This window comes from Lissotriton vulgaris, chromosome 9 (genome assembly GCF_964263255.1).
Source record: "Lissotriton vulgaris chromosome 9, aLisVul1.2, whole genome shotgun sequence".
Lineage (NCBI taxonomy): Eukaryota > Metazoa > Chordata > Amphibia > Caudata > Salamandridae > Lissotriton > Lissotriton vulgaris.
The window spans coordinates 863,371,901-863,389,714 of record NC_141697.1 but is presented as its reverse complement, the minus strand read 5'-3'; the positions used below and the strand labels follow the sequence as shown (position 1 = coordinate 863,389,714).

The 17,814-nt window shown below is 42.6% G+C and overlaps 1 protein-coding gene across 3 annotated transcripts in view; it reads left to right on the top strand.

Annotated features, from left to right (window-relative positions):
* LOC147692380 (cytochrome P450 2A13-like) overlaps positions 1-17,814 on the top strand; it is a 1,200,227-nt gene that overhangs the window by 1,096,858 nt on the left and 85,555 nt on the right. For 2 of the 3 annotated variants that reach the window (XM_086938607.1, XM_086938605.1), the window contains exon 7: positions 5,047-5,249. In XM_086938607.1, the coding sequence (XP_086794733.1) occupies positions 5,047-5,249 (203 nt within the window). The remainder of the gene's footprint in view (positions 1-5,046; positions 5,250-17,814) is intronic. The other variant, XM_086938606.1, reaches the window with a different exon arrangement.

Sequence of the window (17,814 nt, the reverse complement as noted above, 5' to 3'; positions counted from 1 at the left end):
TATTAAACTCTTTTCCCACCGTTCGACTTGTCGACCGGGTGGAACAGCGGCGGGCGGTCTTTCCATCCGCCGTGGCCCCGTGCCATAGTAATATGGTGGGGGAAAAGGGTGGCGGACGGGGATGGATGTCGGGCGGATCGCCACAGCCATGCGGGCAGTGGCGATCCGCACGACATCCTAATGGGACCCTTAGTGTCCCGATATGCTGTCATTTGCCACTTTAAAGGGGATTAGTCAATCCTGATTGGTTGGTCAGAACCTGAACAATATATTGTGGCATCCATTATAGTATTCAGGGACATGGCCCCAGTGTTCTGAAAATGAATGAAAAGAATATATAAGGAGGCAGGGTGAGTACAGCATGGTCCTAAAAGGTATGTTGTAGGGTCCTGTAGGCTCTAGAAGATAAAACGAGAGCATGTTTTCTGTAAATTCCCACCAGCTTCCTCATCATGTGAGAATTAAGTCTGACATACTTAGTAAACCATGTACTTCCAACAGCAGGAGCAGCTTGACAGTTGATCACCCGGTGTTCTACTATATTCTCCCACAGTGTTCTAAAAACAACTAGAGTGCTAATATTCTTATTTAGAAGAAACATGTGGCACACCTGAAGCCATCTTCATTGTATCAAACTTGTAAAACCAAAAACATTTCCTCAAGACATTAACTAAATGTGGAGCTATGTTTTGTCTTAGAAAATATGTTTAGTGCTGTAGAAAGCAAAATTGGACAATTTTTTTATGATTTCTCCAAACATTTTCCTCATCCATTTCAGTAAATGGTTGTGACATGCTGAAATGAGCTTTCAACACCAGCAACATCCTGCCAATTAACTCCCTCATGATCAAGTATAGCTTTCCCACAGACTCCAGCATAACCAACCAGTATACTAACATTCTGCATTTTTGATAAAAATGTGGCACACCTGAAGGCCGTCTCATTTTAGTCAAAGCTTTACCCCATCACTGCCAGGCGTTTTCCACACCTTGCGCCGAATATTTTTTTTTGCTATTGGGGGTCATTTTTACATAGGCCCCCATTGCTTTTTGTTCGCATAAGGTATAAACGCCAAATTTGTTTCCTTTTTTCCAACATCCTGAGGATTCTAAAAGTATCCTGGGATTGTGGTTTCTCCTGGAGGGGACTGAGAAATTTAGTTTTTTGGGGGGGATTAGGCAGCCTTTTGTCAGAAAAATGAATTTTCTACACAGTTTTGGCATTTTAGTGGGATTGCCTATTTTTTCTATGTTTTGTGCTTTTCTCCTCCTTCCAGTTAATGATAGAATTGGGTGTGAAAACCATTAATGGATACCGGAAAGCTATACATTTCTGGAAAGTAGTCAAAATTCTGAATTCAGCAAGAGGTCATTTGTGTAGATTCTTCACGGTTTTGCTATAGAAAGTAACAGTTGAATTAACAAAATATTGAAATTTAGCTAAAAAACAGCCATTTGTGCCCACATTTTCACCTGTCTCTTTTTCTAACTATGCAGATTTTTTAAAGCAATATTTCGTTATGTCCACTGGACCCTTATGGTTGTGGGAATATAACCCAGAGCCAGTAAATGAGCTGCATCTTGCAATGTTTTTTCATTGTGTACCAGGTATACAGCGATTCATTTGGTAAAATATAAAGAGTGGAAAATAGGTATCAAGTAAACCTATGTATTTCTGAAATGGGAACAATATATGGAGTTTAGAGGCAGTGGCAATTTGCACATCTCTGAATGTATGGGTACCCTTACTAGCATGTGAATTAGAGGGCATTTTCTAAATTACTTCTTTTTACACACTGTCTTACATATGGAAGACAGTAATGTTTTGAAAGACAATTGGTATTAATGCTTGTTCTACTATTCTGTGTTACCCAAAGCCTCCAGATAGAAATGGTACCTTACTTGTGTGGGCAAAACACATCGTGGACACACCACATTTTTCCACTGAAAACTGACGCTTTTTTTAAAATGTCCCTGGCTGTGGATTTTGGGCTCTAGCTGAGCCAGCACCCAGGGTAAGCTTTCAAACCTCTAGATGTTTTAAAACTAGACACCCAGAGAAATCCACAATGGGGCGACTTGTGTGGCTCTCACCAGGTTCTTTTATCCAGCATTCCATGCAAACCTCAACATTTTTCTAAAATAAATACATTTTCCTCACATTTCTGTGATGGAAAGTTCTGGAATCTCCTTCCACTCAGCATTCCCCCAAGTCTCCCAATAAAAATGGTACCTCACATTTGTGGGTAGACCCAGTGCCCATGATAATAAATGGCCCAAAACGTACTGTGGAGACATCAAAATTATTGATCACAAAATGACCTGCTTTTGCAAGGGAGTAAACTGTATTTTTGGTCCTAGGCTTGCAGCCATCTGGAAAAATCTACCAAACCAAGGGCCTCGTTTGTGAGAAGTGATGCATCGCTGCATGAAAGCAGCGATGCATCACTTCGAGGTGCGCCTTCCGTGTGACATGATTGATGCGTCATATTTACTGTATGACTCATCATGTCGCAAGGAGTTACAGATACATCAGTATTTCTGACGTATCTGTATGGCGCAAAAGTGACGCATTGCTGGAGTGTATCACAAAAGTGACGCAACTCCAGCAATGTGTCCTTTCACATGGGGCTTGCCCCATGTGAAAGGGCCTGCATCAGTCTTACGCCTGCTGTGAGGCAGGCGTAAGATATTGACGCATTCGCGTCCTAGAAGTGGCGTCACTTCTATGACCCTTTCTTGCGTAAAATCGCCCCCCCTGCATACATTATACCTGGCACAGGCATAATGTGGCGCAGGGGTTTACAAAGTGACGCATCTACCTAGATGCGTCACTTTGTAAATATGGTGCAACAAGGCACATTTGTTACCCCGCTAGTGCGTCATAAAAAGTGACGCACTGGTGGCTTGAAAGTGACGCACGGCCTCATAAATAAGGGCCCAAGACTTTTCTCAAATTTAGACACCAGGGGGAGTCTAGGGAGTTGTGACTTGCGTTGATATCCCAACGTTTTTCTACCCAGAATCCCCTGCAAACCTTAACTTTTGCTAAATAAAATCACATTTTCCTCACATTTCTATGTGAAAAGGTTGTGGGATCACCCGACTGACAAAAATTTCCTACCACCCAGTGTTTCCCCAGGTCTCCTGATAAAAATGGTACCTCACTTATAAGGGTGAGCATAGTGCCTGTGACAGGGAAGGGCCCGAAATTTATAGTGGAGATATCAAAATTGTCTATCACCAAATTAACTGGTTTGAAACTGGAGTACCCGCATTTTTGGTCCTGAACTCAGGTGCCATCTAGGGAAACCTACCAAACCCAGACATTTCTGAAAACTAGACACCGGGAAAGTACAGGGATCTATGGCTTGCATGGATCCTTCAATGATGTCTTACCCAGAATCCCCTGCAAATCTCAAATTTAGCTTTAAAAAATCACATTTTTCTCACATTTCTGTGGGGGATCCGCGCTGACACACATTTTCTACCACCCAGCTTTTTCCCTTGGCTCAATCCATGTTCTCTAGGGGACATGATACGGTATTGACTCTTGGAGTGCTTTAAATGGAAATATAAAAGAGCAGGTGCTCACTTTTAAGAGTACATGTCAGCTCCTGAGAAGTGTCAGTACTCTTCCATCAAATATATTTCAGTAGTGCTGAGAAGTACAACCACTCTCCCTTTCAAATTAAATAAGTGCAGGTGCTCAGTAACGGACGGTACCTGTCCATTTAAAGCACTGAACTCTCGTGCACATTGTCTAGCATGCAGTGGACAAACACACATCAACTGAAAGGAAAATGTATTGAAAGTATTAGAGGGCTAATCATATAAAGTCAAGGACATTATATTTGTCTTTGGATCATTCATAAATGTTAACAGATATTAATGTTTTAGTGTCTACCTATGGATGATTTCTGAAGGATGCCGGAAAAAAGTGTAAAGAGCGCTATCATTTTATTGATTATATATAAATGTCCTTAGTTCTTAATTCTACTTGCCGAAATGTTTGGTATCAGAGTACTTTTTGAATCCTGTGATTTTCATAGCATGAACACAGAAATTGTTGAAATATTTTACATCTGACCCTGTGACATGTGGCCTTCGGTGCACACCTCTGTGGCAGCGTACCCTATTACCAGGCTTTATTTCAAAACCCCAGTGGCTTCGGGGCCTGGTCCCATAGTGATGTGTTTTCTTTTCTTCTCTTGAATTTTTGAGTATGCAAACCCAATGCTTGTTTGCTTACCACAAGGATGTATGGAGCGGATTGAGGCCTTGGACCAATGCAGGTGACCAAACCTTCAGTTTTCAGAAGCTGGGGTTTACTGGAGGGCCTGTCTTGTGAACTGACCCTGAACTGACCTTGCCATGCGAACCTACTATGTGTACAAGCAAGTTTGGGCACAGGATCTGAATGCAATCAAGCCTTCTCCTCGGTTAGAATCCAGAAACCCTGTATGGGGTTGTGAACACCACATACATTCTGAGATTGCAAACATTAACTTGTGGGTTGCAAGTCCAGCAAAAATCCCTCCAAGGGCCCCTGCCTTAAGGACCTAGGTGTTGGGGATGTTCGAACTGATTTTTCTTAGGTAATTCTTTTCAGGACATGATAATCAAAAGCTACATTAGGTAATCCTGAAAACTATACATCGTTTACTGTTAAAGGCAATCAATCACAGTGCTTGGGTCTGTGAAATCTGATTTGTTTTTGTAAGCCCACACTAGACAACAGGAGAAAATGCTCCCTTGACAATAGGAATTTTTCAAAATAAAAAAAGAAAGCTCGGACCTCACCATAACTGCAAAGATAGTCACAACACCAGAGAAAGGGTGCTTATTGGTTTGCTAATAACTTTCGTCCCTTATGACAAATGTGCACACAACATTTACAAAAAAAAGTGTATCCACCTCTGCTCCATCCTGGAAAGTTTCAGGGTGATCTTTCAAGCGTCTACAAACAAAAAAAGGGGCTGCTGATCGTTATTACAATTACAATAACTGTGAATCTGAAGTTGTGTTCCAGTACTAATTAAGGCAGTTTTCTTGGCAGCAAAAGTCCAGGAGGAGATCGACAATGTGATTAATGAAAAGAACTGTACTCTAACCTTTGAAGACAGAGGGAAGATGCCGTACACAAAAGCTGTGATTGCCGAGATCCAGCGATGCAGTGACAATTTTCCAATGGGAGGTTCTCACGCTGTGACACGTGATACTCCATTTAGGGAGTTTGTCTTGCCTAAGGTAAATGTAATTTTTATGTTTAAGTAAAACCTCCTCCCTCTCTAATTTTTGGTTTAGAATTAATCTCTAAATAAGCATGGAACATAAGCTAAATGCATTTGTTTTTGTTCATGCATTTTTTTTGTTTAAGTGGTTGTTTTTATGAAATAAAAGCATAGCATCAAACAGTAGGTCAGCCAGGAAAACACAATTTTCAACAATCCATCACTGAATGACCAATATAAATGTAAAAACAAATCTTATTTACAACTACACAGTCTCTTATCAACAGAGTGACAGCTGCCCTCTTCATTTATTACCACTGGTCTGGCACTAACAGACTACTAAAACAATGTATTGATTCAATTAATTCCCGCATGCAACCATGTACCTCGAATTGCATTGACTCTTCCGTACTGAATCTTTCTTATATGCCATGTGAAGAAGGATTCCCTTCACCAATTTTGAAAGACACAATCACAGTGATTTGTAAAGAAGCAACATGTCCAAAACTGCAAAATAACGGATTGCTGGTCTTTTAAAATCCCTATTAATATAGAAAGGAGGAGATTTCCCAATACTTTTCCTTAATTGATTCCTGAATGGAGTTGTAAGCTGCTATATGATGAAGGTTCTTGATATAAATTCACCTGATTGTGTCAAGTATTCTTTATAGTTTTGAGATATAGTACCCCACAGTTTCTTTTGAATGTACTTTCCCTTTCGATTACTATGAGTGTTATCTGTTTTCTTGTTGCTGCTTTGTAAAAGCACTACTTTTTTCTGAAGATTTTTTATCTGTTTGATCTCAGAGTACAAGTTCTCAAAATTTGATGTCCTATTATTTGTGCAGGGTGAGCTGTACATTCCTTTATAAACATTCAAATGACCATTACAAGTTAGGCCGTTTTCAGTCCAATTTTTACCCTCCACCCTCTGGAGTGTCTTTACTCGGGAGACAATGGAAATTCTGGGTTGGATTACAATATTTCTCTTAAAGGCATTTTGGGTAATAATTTGTGGGAAGTGTTGTTTCCTCTCCATTTATCAAATAGGGCCTCATTAGGATGTTGTTCATAAAGACTCTGAAAGGCATTCAGATTTTCCTAACCTGAGTTGGAACCCATGTTTCCCACAGACTAGGAAACATTTCCGACCAACAGAATACAATAGTAGGTAACCATTCGGGCTTTCTTACTCGGTTCCAACTGGCATTCGGAGACTTCGAGTAGGTGGGAGCCAAATATTACATGTCAACGGACCGCGTTTCCGACCAAAGTATTATGATATCGGATTCGGACAACCGTTCTGACTCAGTTTGTCTGACATGGGACGGCTGTTGAAAACTTACTTTGGGGGCCCGTAGAAGGCCCCCCTTCACCTGGAGGCCTCTGATTGGGGCCCGTGGGGGCACCCATGGGACCCCTCTTTACAATCATGCACAGTGTGGCGGGCACCATGTGGTGCCTGCCACAGGGTGCAAGGATTCCACAACCCCCCCTTTCTTCAATAGGACCCTATGTTGTCTGTCGGAACACAGGGTTCCATTGAAGTAAATGGGAGTCTGACCGAACAGTGTTCGGAAACATCGTAATCGGTCGGTTGGACTCCCCGAACCCGAGTAGGGCAGAAACCATTCTGACAAGGCGAGACGGTCGGAATCCTTTCTGACTGACATCATAATGAGGCCCATAGGCTTGAACAGAAGTTCACCCAGCTACTTTAACAGCTTACTGCAGCTGAATTCTCCAGGCGAAGTGTCACAGATCTGCATAAACAGCTAGGGTCACATCAGGCACGCAACATCCACAGTGGTGTAATGAATCTTGAGGGGCGCCCCCTGCAAAGTACATGGATGGGACCCCCTCCGGACTCACTCAGGAGCTCTCAGGCCAGGGTACTGTGCTGAAGGGGGTCCCTTGGAGCTTGGGGGCCCATGCACTGCTGGGGCTGTGTGGCATTTGTTATGCAACTGAACGTCCATTGTGATAAAAGTGCTTTACCCCCCCCCCCTTGCTGCCCACTTCGTGTGTCGCACACCCTGACTGCAGCTTTGTGGGTGCTTGTCTCAGGGAGTGCCTGGGCAGAGTACTATTTGGGAAACATTTTCTTTTCTTTAGAAAATCAGGTTTCAGCTTTTTAGCTTCTGGATAGAGTCTTCAAAGAAGAGGTGGTGTCCACCGGCGTTTCTAATGATGCTAATTCACTGACTGCAGAGTGGGGGGCTCGCACTGTACTGGGTCATGTGCTTTTGCATTTCTCATTGTTTTGAAGGTGAGAGAATGGTTGCCCATTAACACTGCCATGACTGAGGCAGAATCTGCAATTTAAAGGCGATCTTTACCTTGTTCCCAACCCATTGTTAGCCTGAGTCCTTCCAAGCAAAAAAGGCTCAAATCACAAATGATACTATATGTAATTGCATTTATATAGCACTTACTACTTTTTAAATGGTGTTGCATTGAAATGATTCAGTGTCCATCAGACAGTCCAGAATGAATTTCCAACAAAATTTTGCATGGGGGGGGGGCGGCTAGAAGGTTTTTGTGGTCTTGCTTCAAAGATAACTTGCTGCTCTGTGTTGAATGAAAGAAAGTGAGAAGAAATATGTAATGTTTGCAAAGATATGGTGTATTTCTGATGTCTCCTAGAGCTAGTGCACTCTTGGCGGCCTAGCACCAACACAGGCATCCTTACGCTATGGTGCAGGGGGGATGCCTTACAGACAGGATTGTTTTTGTACAGGAAGAAATACCTTCCTGTAAAAAACAATCCTCAGCTTAAAAGCATTCCCTATTTGAATGTGTGCTGCGGAAGTAACGGGGGAAAATGAAGATATTTCTCCTTGTTAAGCCTGGGTCTGGGAGGCACCTCATTGTGGCACAATCATACAAGGATTGTGCCACAATGGTGTGCCTCTCTGCAAAGGTATATATACAAGATATACCTTTGCAAATCTGGCATTGTGTGAAACACCATGGGTGGATGCTTGAGAATACCCGTAAAGACTTGCATTTCCTTTAATGACTTTTAAAAGATGGTTCTTTTCAGGCAGTCTATGAGCAAAATGTTCCTAGCTGCCTGTTGTATCCCTGAAGGAAGGCCAGAGATTCCCTTTCAGCCAATATTTGTGCCAGAGTGACACTAACATCATGTTACATAGTTACTATACCAGTCACTGTGCTCCTCTACCTAGTGATTGATATGTAGCTCAGTTTAGGTAGGGCAGGACATGTGCTCCACAGTAGGGACACATGTGGTTTGCAATATTCCACTGTGCCTTGTCGCAGGCTGCTGGTTGCTGGCCTCTAAGAGTTCACTTCACAAAGCGCTGTGTGTGCCTTTTGCCTTGAGTATTTGGTAGCTGAACATGTAAAAGACTGACAGAGAGGTTCAACCTGGCACTGTGCATGGACAGCAATGAGCCCTGCAGCCAGCAAAGCACGCTGGTGCAGAAGAAGGGAGTGCCACCAATTGCACTGTATTTGTGATGTTTACCTATGTGGCCTCCTTACCATCTCTGCAAGTGGAATTTGGTGGTTGAAAAACATGGTGAAAAGGCTGCCCAGCTCCAAATCCAACACGCAGACCCATTTTAAATGATCACTTGAAACACATCATCGATGCACAACAACTGGGCCTTGCTGTATCTCAAGCCCACCTACTTTTGTAGACAGCTGGTGATGCTTTTGCCTTCTACTATCCTATGCAAACTTTAAACCGGCAACTATAGTATTGTGCATTAATGCACCTTCTTCTGAGACACAGTACACATGCGTCTCCTCTTTTGAATGTCTGCTTGAAGAGGGGACTTTACAGCTCACGCTTCGTACCAGAGACAGGAGTTCACATTTTACACAAGTGGGGGAATAACAGAGGTTGAGTGGGGATGACATCTGGGTGAATATGCTAAAGTAACCACATTTCCCACCCAGCATCTAAACAAAGAGGTAGCCTGAGACCACCAAAGTTAGTTTTGAGAATTAAACATTCTCCGGCCACACTTAATTTCCAAAAGACACATAAATATCATTTTCTGTCTGACATTTCTCAAAATCAAGGTTACCCACTGGCCTGGCCCTTCAAGCAACATGCCCATTTAAATGGGATTTTGCCACCCCAATTTCCAATAGGGTCCCTGCTTAGAACTTGACAAGGTGAACTCAGTCAAAGCATGATGTATCTATAGTGTTGCTGTGCACGTAACAATCAAAATGTCAAGACTGCCTGGGTTCAAGAAGCACATTTCAGTGCTTGTTTGAATAAATTGAGGAACCCAAAGCTGAAGTTGGTTGCACTTCTAGATATGCGGCCTAATAACTAGAAGACATAAATGAGTTCCCTCACAGATACAATTAGTTCATGTGCATGCAGAGAGAGTGGGGTTCTGTCAAAAATGGTTCCCTCTTGTAGAACACAGTTCATTCATGGATTGAGTTGATGCTTTTTTAACAGTTTTATATAGCACTTTATATGTGCACCATTTACATTACACAAGGTAGCAAATGTTTTTTAGGCAGGGGAGATTATATGATTTGCACAGGATTACGGGAGGTTGAGCTGATGCCGAGACTTGAACCTAGTTCCTCAGTTCCAATGTCAGCAACTCTGGTAGTAACACCACAGCTAAGTCCCTGCATAGATAGTGCTGAAGCCCTGCATAGATAGAGCAAAGTTTATGCACAGGTAAAGCTGAGCTCCTACAGATATTCTGTTGAGTTTCTTTACATACAGTTTATTTCTTGCAGTAAACTAGATCCGAGGGCTTGGATACATGCAGGTAGATTCATCAAGCGAAATTGCGCTCGCAAAGGGCCAGATTCTGAGAATCTGGCCCTTTGCGAGTGCATTTTTGCATTTGGGATTCATCATCCCAAATGCAAAATTCGCTATTTAAGAACTCGCAAATTTGCGAGGAATAACATTTAAGGAATCTCTATTAGAGATTCCTTAAATGCTATTCTTGAAACATTTAAAAATTGCGAATTTGCAATTTAGAACCGCTATTTACCACAAAGTCAAACCTCATGGAACATTGCGAAAACTTAGAAAAATGCATTTAAATGCATTTTTCTAAGTTGCATGTTACACACACACATGTCCTTTGGACATGTGTGTGTGTAACATCTGTGTAAATTTACATTTCAGGGGTGTTACAGGGTGTCCTTTGGACACCCCTGCACCCTTGAAATCGCAATCTCATTTGCGATTAGCTAATTGCTAATCGCAAATAAGGAATGACTCCCCATTCATTCCTATGGGCCTTTAAGCCCATAGGAATGAATGAGGAGTTATTCCTTATTTGCGATTAGCAATTAGCTAATCACAAATAAGGAAGCTGTAGGAATCGCAAAAAAGATTGCGATTCCTACATGAATCCCGTTTTGCGAGTCTAGAATAGCGATTCCTTATTAATCGCTATTTCAGACTCGAAAAACTTCACAATGATGAATCGGGCTGTTAGAGATCAGCCCCTGCACAGCATGAGCCGTGTTGATTCATAGATTGTGTTGAGACAGTTCAGAGGCAGAGTTCAGCTCTTTCAATATTCGTTACTACAATGTAAAATCTGAACTTTTGTGCGGACTAAGGTTGCGGTGACCAATTTATAATCTGTGGGGGATACCACTGGCCACTCACCCAGGTTAATCTCTGACATAGCCTGGCTCTGAAAAGGTGGGAGAGAGGTTGAGAGTGAGTGAGAGGGGATTGAAGAAAGAACTTTTGGAAAAAGAGAGACGAGATAGAGAATAGTGACAGAAAAGAGAGAGCAAGTGTGAGAGAATATGAAGGGAAGAAAGAGAGGAAAAATAAATGAGAAGATAATTTGACTGGTAAAGGAAAGAGGAGTGAAAGTGTGTGAAACAGGAGAGTGCAGAGTATGTGACATGTGACCCATCGGCTGGGAATGATAGTGATTAAAATGTACTTCATATTTCACCTTTGCTCTGTTCTTCACCAGACATCTGACTGCCACCTCGTAAGCGGGCAAAGCCACTGCTAGATGTGAATGTTGAGGGTACAAAGAAACATTTGGGATAACAGAACTTGAGGTTTTTCTTGTAACACACTGAATACTGGGCATGGTGAAGGTGTTGCACACAAAACATATTCACTTGGCAGCTATGTTTTAGAACTCTAGAAAAGGTATAATCAATTTTGAATCTCTGTTTACATGGGACATCAAACATTAGCCTTTCATATATGTTGGTGAGTTGAGTCTTTAATAAGATCATGTTGAAGAAAAACTTTGACAATCCAATTGTTTTAATTCCGCAAAGATAAATTATTTATTAGAATGAGTACTAAAGCATCCTACAAGCACATCATGACATTGGCATTATCCCTTGTACAAAGAACAGGTGCTGTGCATGTGGCAGCAGAAGGTGCTGTTAAACAGAGGAGGTATAAAAAGGACAGCAATCGTTAAAGATTTCTTGTAGAAGATGAGCATCAGTCGAAACATGTGTCTCTCTCGTAGACCTTGAACAGATGGGACAACAGCAGTGCAAGTTTTGCTTCCTCATAGAGCAGGTGCAACTTATGTGACAGCGGCGAGAGCTTCCCTTTCAAACAGAACACATATGTCCAGGGCAGCAGCAATGTAAGCTTCACTACATGTCCGAACCTACAGTGCAAGCTTTCTTTCCTCACAGAACAGATACTCCTTGACAGCAATGAACAAGCTTCCCTTGCTCACTTTAGGTAGCAGCAATGTAATCTAAACATCCATTTAGAACAGGCACAACATGACAGCTGTAGTGCAAACTTTTATCGCTGACAGAACATATACGGTAGAAGATGTAGGTTGCACACACACAGGGGCATACTATCAAGGGATATATCTCCGCTTTTTTGGCTTTAAAAGCCAAGAAAGCGGAGATAAAATTATCTCCCTATCAGCAACAGGGTGCTAACACGCAAATTCGCATGTTAGCACCCTTTTTCTCTACGCTTCCCCTTGCATCTCTAATGAGATGCAAAGGGGGCGTTCCAGAGAAAAATAATAGGAGAAATGTTGTTAAGCGACATTTCTCCTATTATCAAGGATTTCGCTAACCCTGTTAGAGATAAAAAAAAAAAGCAGCGCTAACCGCGGTTAGCACTGCTTTTTTTCACCTGGTATTTTCCTGACTTAGCCATGATATCCTATGAAAGGTGGATATCATGGCTAAGTTTGTGAGCCCCTATCATCAAGCTAACGCCAAACTTTGAGAGATTATCGTTGGTTTTCCAGCGATAATCTCTCAATTGGCAGTTAGCGTGAGGATTTTTATCACTTCTGAGATAAAACTTGCTAATAGCAAGTTATCTCTGCGATAATTTCCGGCGATGCTTAGCGTTAAAAAATTCGTTGCTAAGCATCGTTAGCGTTAAATATCGCTTAACGTTGGTAATATGCCCCACAGTTCTTTGGAACAAGTGCTAAAGCCTTTGAAATGGCTATCTTGAATCCTTGCTCCTGACACTGAGTCTTGCTTTCAGTGCCTGCTGGTCTTATCATTACCATGCCATGCAACCCATGTTCTTGCCATTGCAAGCGAGTGCTGCTGTTATCATATACTGTCATCTCCTGCTGCTGTCAGTGGATAAAACTCATATCAATGGCCTCCTCTTTACGGTTCATAGAAGTACATTTATTGATGTATGAGGGAGCACTTTCTTGTGCTTTTGGAGAATCACCCCATAGACATCTTGCTTGTTTACTGAACAATTTGCTTATTGTGTCTCATGGTACTTTTAGTACGAAAAGACACCATTACAATAAGGTTTCTGTGCCAGTTGTGCACATCTTGGTACGTAACATCTTGCAGACATCTGATACTCGCAGTTCTGGTGGATACACTAGAAACTCCAGAAGTGCTTAGCGTCTGAGAATTATTGGCAAAGCTAGTAGTTCCGGCTTTAATGTGCCAATGTGTGAAAATACTGGCATGCATGAATGTTGTTTGCATGTGTTAGCACATTAAAGGCATACATATTGGCAATGTGTGTTCTTATAGTGGCTATGAGAATGTCTCTTCCTGCATTGTGTTAAGTGGTAGCGCTACCATGCCGCTTGACATACTAGCCCTCCCCGGAGTTAGGGTCTAGTTGTGCCCCTGGATCACATTATCTCTCAGAATCAATTCTTGATAGTGAGTCTCGATTCTTTGAATCCTGTCATGCTGTGGAAGTTATAACCACTATACCTCTGTTTTTTCATTGAAGAGTCAACATGAGAATAACATCTAGTTTTTCCTGTAAGAAGCACGAGCACATGGTGTATAGGAATGTGCCTCTTTTGACACTGGTAGCCCACACTTTTTGCCTGGTGCATGACATGATTTTGAATGAAAGTGTATTGAGTCAATGCTAACCTTGTTCCCAGGGCAGATCTCTGTCCTAAAATTGTACCAAGATTGTCCCATCTTGTGCAACCCCTATAATCCCTAGTAAATGGTTTCCTGGTACCTAGGGCATGGGTACTGGAGTGGTTCCACTAGTGCTGCAGCACAAATCGTGCCACCCTAGTGACCCCTCACCAGGACCATGCAAACTGACAATGCAGGCGATGTGTATTGGTGCGAAGAAAACTGAAGAGTCAACATGGTACTCAGCCCTGTGTGCCATGCCCATAGACGTACAAAAGGGGGTGGTAATGGATGGTGCATCTGAACCAATCAAACACTCACACCCAGTCAACAGATCTGGGTTTACTCCATCACCGTTCTTTAGCCCACTCTGCCACCCCAGTTCAGACATGGCCATATGCAAATCAGACTGACCCTGTGCCTCATGGGAACAGTCCAGCCCGAACTGCCAAGCCATGCCTTCCCTGGACTGGAAACAAGCTTCCGAGGACCGGTTTCTGGCATTTCAGCCGTCTTCAGCCTGGTTTGTTTGAATCCAGTGGCAAAGTGAGCAAGGGACTCACGTCAGAGCATACCCTGCCAACTTATGGCGAACAAAGTGGTACAAAAGGGGGTGGTGATGGACGGGCTGAAGACAGCTGAAATGCCAGAAACCGGTCCTCTGAAGCTTGTTTCCGGTCCTGGGAAGGTATGGCTTGGCAGTTCGGGCTGGACTGTTCCCATGAGGCACAGGGTCAGACTGATTTGCATATGACCATGTCTGAACTGGGGTGGCAGAGTGGGCTAAAGAACAGTGATGGATTAAACCCAGATCTGTTGACTGGGTGTGACTGCTTGATTGGTTCGAATGCTCCGTCCATCACCACCCCCTTTTGTACCGCTTTGCCCATAGACACTGCATTAAGTCTAGGTAAGTCAACCCTACTGTAGACCTTACAGCCGTAAGGCAGGGTGCACTTTTTCCCCATGTGTGGACATATATGCATGAGCAGAAATGACCCAACAATATCTAAGTTCATTCTTTGATGTTGTAGGTGTCCAGGGATGCGATAGAGAGTACATGGGCTTGATACTTGTCATTACGAGTTTCCTAGATCCATGAAGGCTTCATTGTGCCCCAAGATGTCAGTGTTGGATTTATTAATAAATGCACACAAGGGACAACTTAGAGGGTCCCAATAAAACCTATGAAGCACGGGCGTGGTTTCTGACTAGTCTTAGCCAGGCTGCCACCACCAGACATGTTTCTGATCTCATGAGGCCAGTGTTGGATTTATTATTAAATGTACACAAGGGACAACTTAGAGGGTCCCCATAAAACCTACCAAGCACTGGTGTGGTCTCTGACTAGTCTTAGCTAAGTTGCCACCACCAGACTGGTTTCTAATCTCATGGGGTGAGAGCCAGGACTCTCAGAGGCCAGGAAAAAAGTCCTTACTGAAGGGGTCTTCCTCAGGACTATAGTGAAGGTGAGTGTAGAGGGGCACCTAAGGGTAAAATAAGGAATTTGTCAAGTCCGATATTAGGATTCAAGGATGAGAGCAGAAGTAGGTAATATGTCACTATATTTACCGTATCTGATATAAGAAAGGACCTAGTAGGTACAAAGTGTTGTCAAGGACGATGGGGCTCCAATGGCTCTGATAGGCATAGCTGAGAGTGATGGACACCTGTAGAAATAAGTTGTCTCCTTGAAAGATTCACTGGTTACTAAATTCAAAGTAAAATTAAAGCAAACTTACTCAGCGAAGTAAATTAATTCCTACAAATCCTTCAACGCAGTGTCAATGCCGCTTGGAAAACCGTGGTCATACCATTGGTCACACAGTGAAAATAATCACAAACAATTTACTCCAATTAATCTAGAGGTGTAAAAAGGGGCGGAAAGGAGGCAGTCAGTGCTAGGATCCAAGTTGTGCATCTACTGTACATCTACAGTGAATTAAGTGGGTAAAAAGCAGTGCCTGAATGGACCCTGGCATGCACTCACCTTCACTATTGTCCTGAGGAAGACCCCGTCAGTAATGACTAGAACCAACCTACATGGTTTCAGGGATTGAAACGTCGACACATCATTGATGCCAGTATTATCAACAGTGCACTTTGCACTGTGATCCTCTATTGTACGTGGCTATGTAAATGATTGTAATCTATCTGCTATGAACTTTACTATGAATGTGTGGCATTGAGTAACATGCCAAACAATTTGATTGTGATTCTTTTGAATATTGTATGTCGCTTGCCTCACTACCTCACTCAAGACACCCTCCTCCCTCCCCCCACCCAGTTGGACACACCAACGGTTTTTATTCTAATGTTTTCTGTAATTTTGTTTCCTTAATTAGTATATATCAGGTGCTTAATGTGATTAAATACCACCTCAGCACGAATCAATCTTTCTGTGTTATTGGTTTTTTTATATCACTTTTAAACGTAATTGTACTGGGACCACCACTTTCTATACTGCCTGCAGAATATTGGCAGGAAACCCAGCCTGCTGTACCTAGGGAACAACCCTCATGGTGTGCTGTCTCGTCCTGAAACTGTGAGGCATCAAAGATCCCGGGAACACCTCCAGCTCTTCCCCAATAACCATAGAATACCCTTTGGGTAGAGGAACTACTCCCATGGAACCACAGTCATCGAACCTGCAGAATCCAGTTTATGGACTTGCTGCTCCCCGGAAACTCCAAAGCGACATCCAAGCAAGAAGAGATATATCAGCCATGGATGATATAATCTGTCTCCTCACCAAGTGTGACGGAACCAGGATCTACCAGAGCTGTGCTGTACCAATACCCACGGTACCAGAACCCCTGCAACCTACACTGAGACAAAGAGTTCAATTTGGACTCCAACTGCCCAGTACAGAAGCACACATCAAGCGACATCAAGACCCCAGAAACCCACTTCATGAGTGTTCCAGCTGTCCCAAAATCATCCCTGCACCCTACCTGCACCTGATTGATAAGACATCTTGACATACGCCGACTGGCTCACAGTTCTGCCCTGCAACCATCCTCCCCAACCTGAGTACCGACTAACCAGCTGTGCTCTCATGGTCCCGAGGCCCTTGCGACCTTCTCCCTTGAGTAGGACCCTCAGATTTACCTTTAAATGCCCTTGTGCAGTGTTTTTTCTGGTGGCCCCCTTCTCTGTAGATTACCTGCTAGCACCAACATCAGCACCATGCTTCCGCCGAATCCAGAATGCTCCCAACAATCCGCTTGTGTAACATTAGGCTGGGCCTTGCTTCTTAGATAAATCCAGAAGGTGAACCTCGAGTTCCAATTGTATGATTTTATATGCCTATGCGAAATTTCTCCAATAGTCTCCTGTGGTGCATAATTGTGCACAAGAGTGTGATATTTGAAAATTCATATCTTCAAAAGCGGCTTACCTTAGAATGAAGTTCTTGGTATGAAAAATGATATAAAAATTGGTGCTATTTTTGTAAATTAGTCTCTTATTTATTCTCAAGTGTGTGTGTCATTTATTGCTCTGTGAGTACAACAAATGCTTAGCCATACCCTCTGATAAGCCTAACTGCTCGACCAACTACCCCAGATAGAGCGTTAGTACTATCTACTTTTGCCTCTGCATGCTGGGTGTCAATGGACTCTACATAGTGGACTTCGTTTTAGTGCACTATATGAGTCAGCTTCCTACATAGGCTAATTCTGTCTCCCAAATGATGACACATAAGGCTAGCACCCCCAGCTGCTAATTTAGTACACAGCACACCAGTGTTGCATTTTCAGGGGTGCACCTGTATTAGGTGTTTGATTCATAACTTATTGTCCCGCCCAGGCCAAGAAATTGTGAAGACAACTTGTTGTCAATGCAGAACTGAAAGCAATGACGCTAAACATCTATGCCACAATTTACAAAGAGGATATGTTCCTGAGCCAGTGCCAAGGGGGTTCTTATTTAAAAAGAAACAAGGAGAAGGCTAAAGATAGAAATGTCATGATAAAAAGATGGGTATTCACAAAATGCCTATAATATAGTCGCAGAATTTTGTAACCAAAGTGTCATCTGTCAAAATAATTGTGTCCTATATCATCAAAAATATTGCTCAAAAATATTACCCACTGGAGTTAATAATAGACAATCTACAAATCAACATTCATTAGGACAGCATTTTTATAAACTATATGTAGAGCACAATATGTCTGTTACATTTCATTTTTGCTTATAATATTGCAGTGAGCCAAATCGTTTCGAGGACA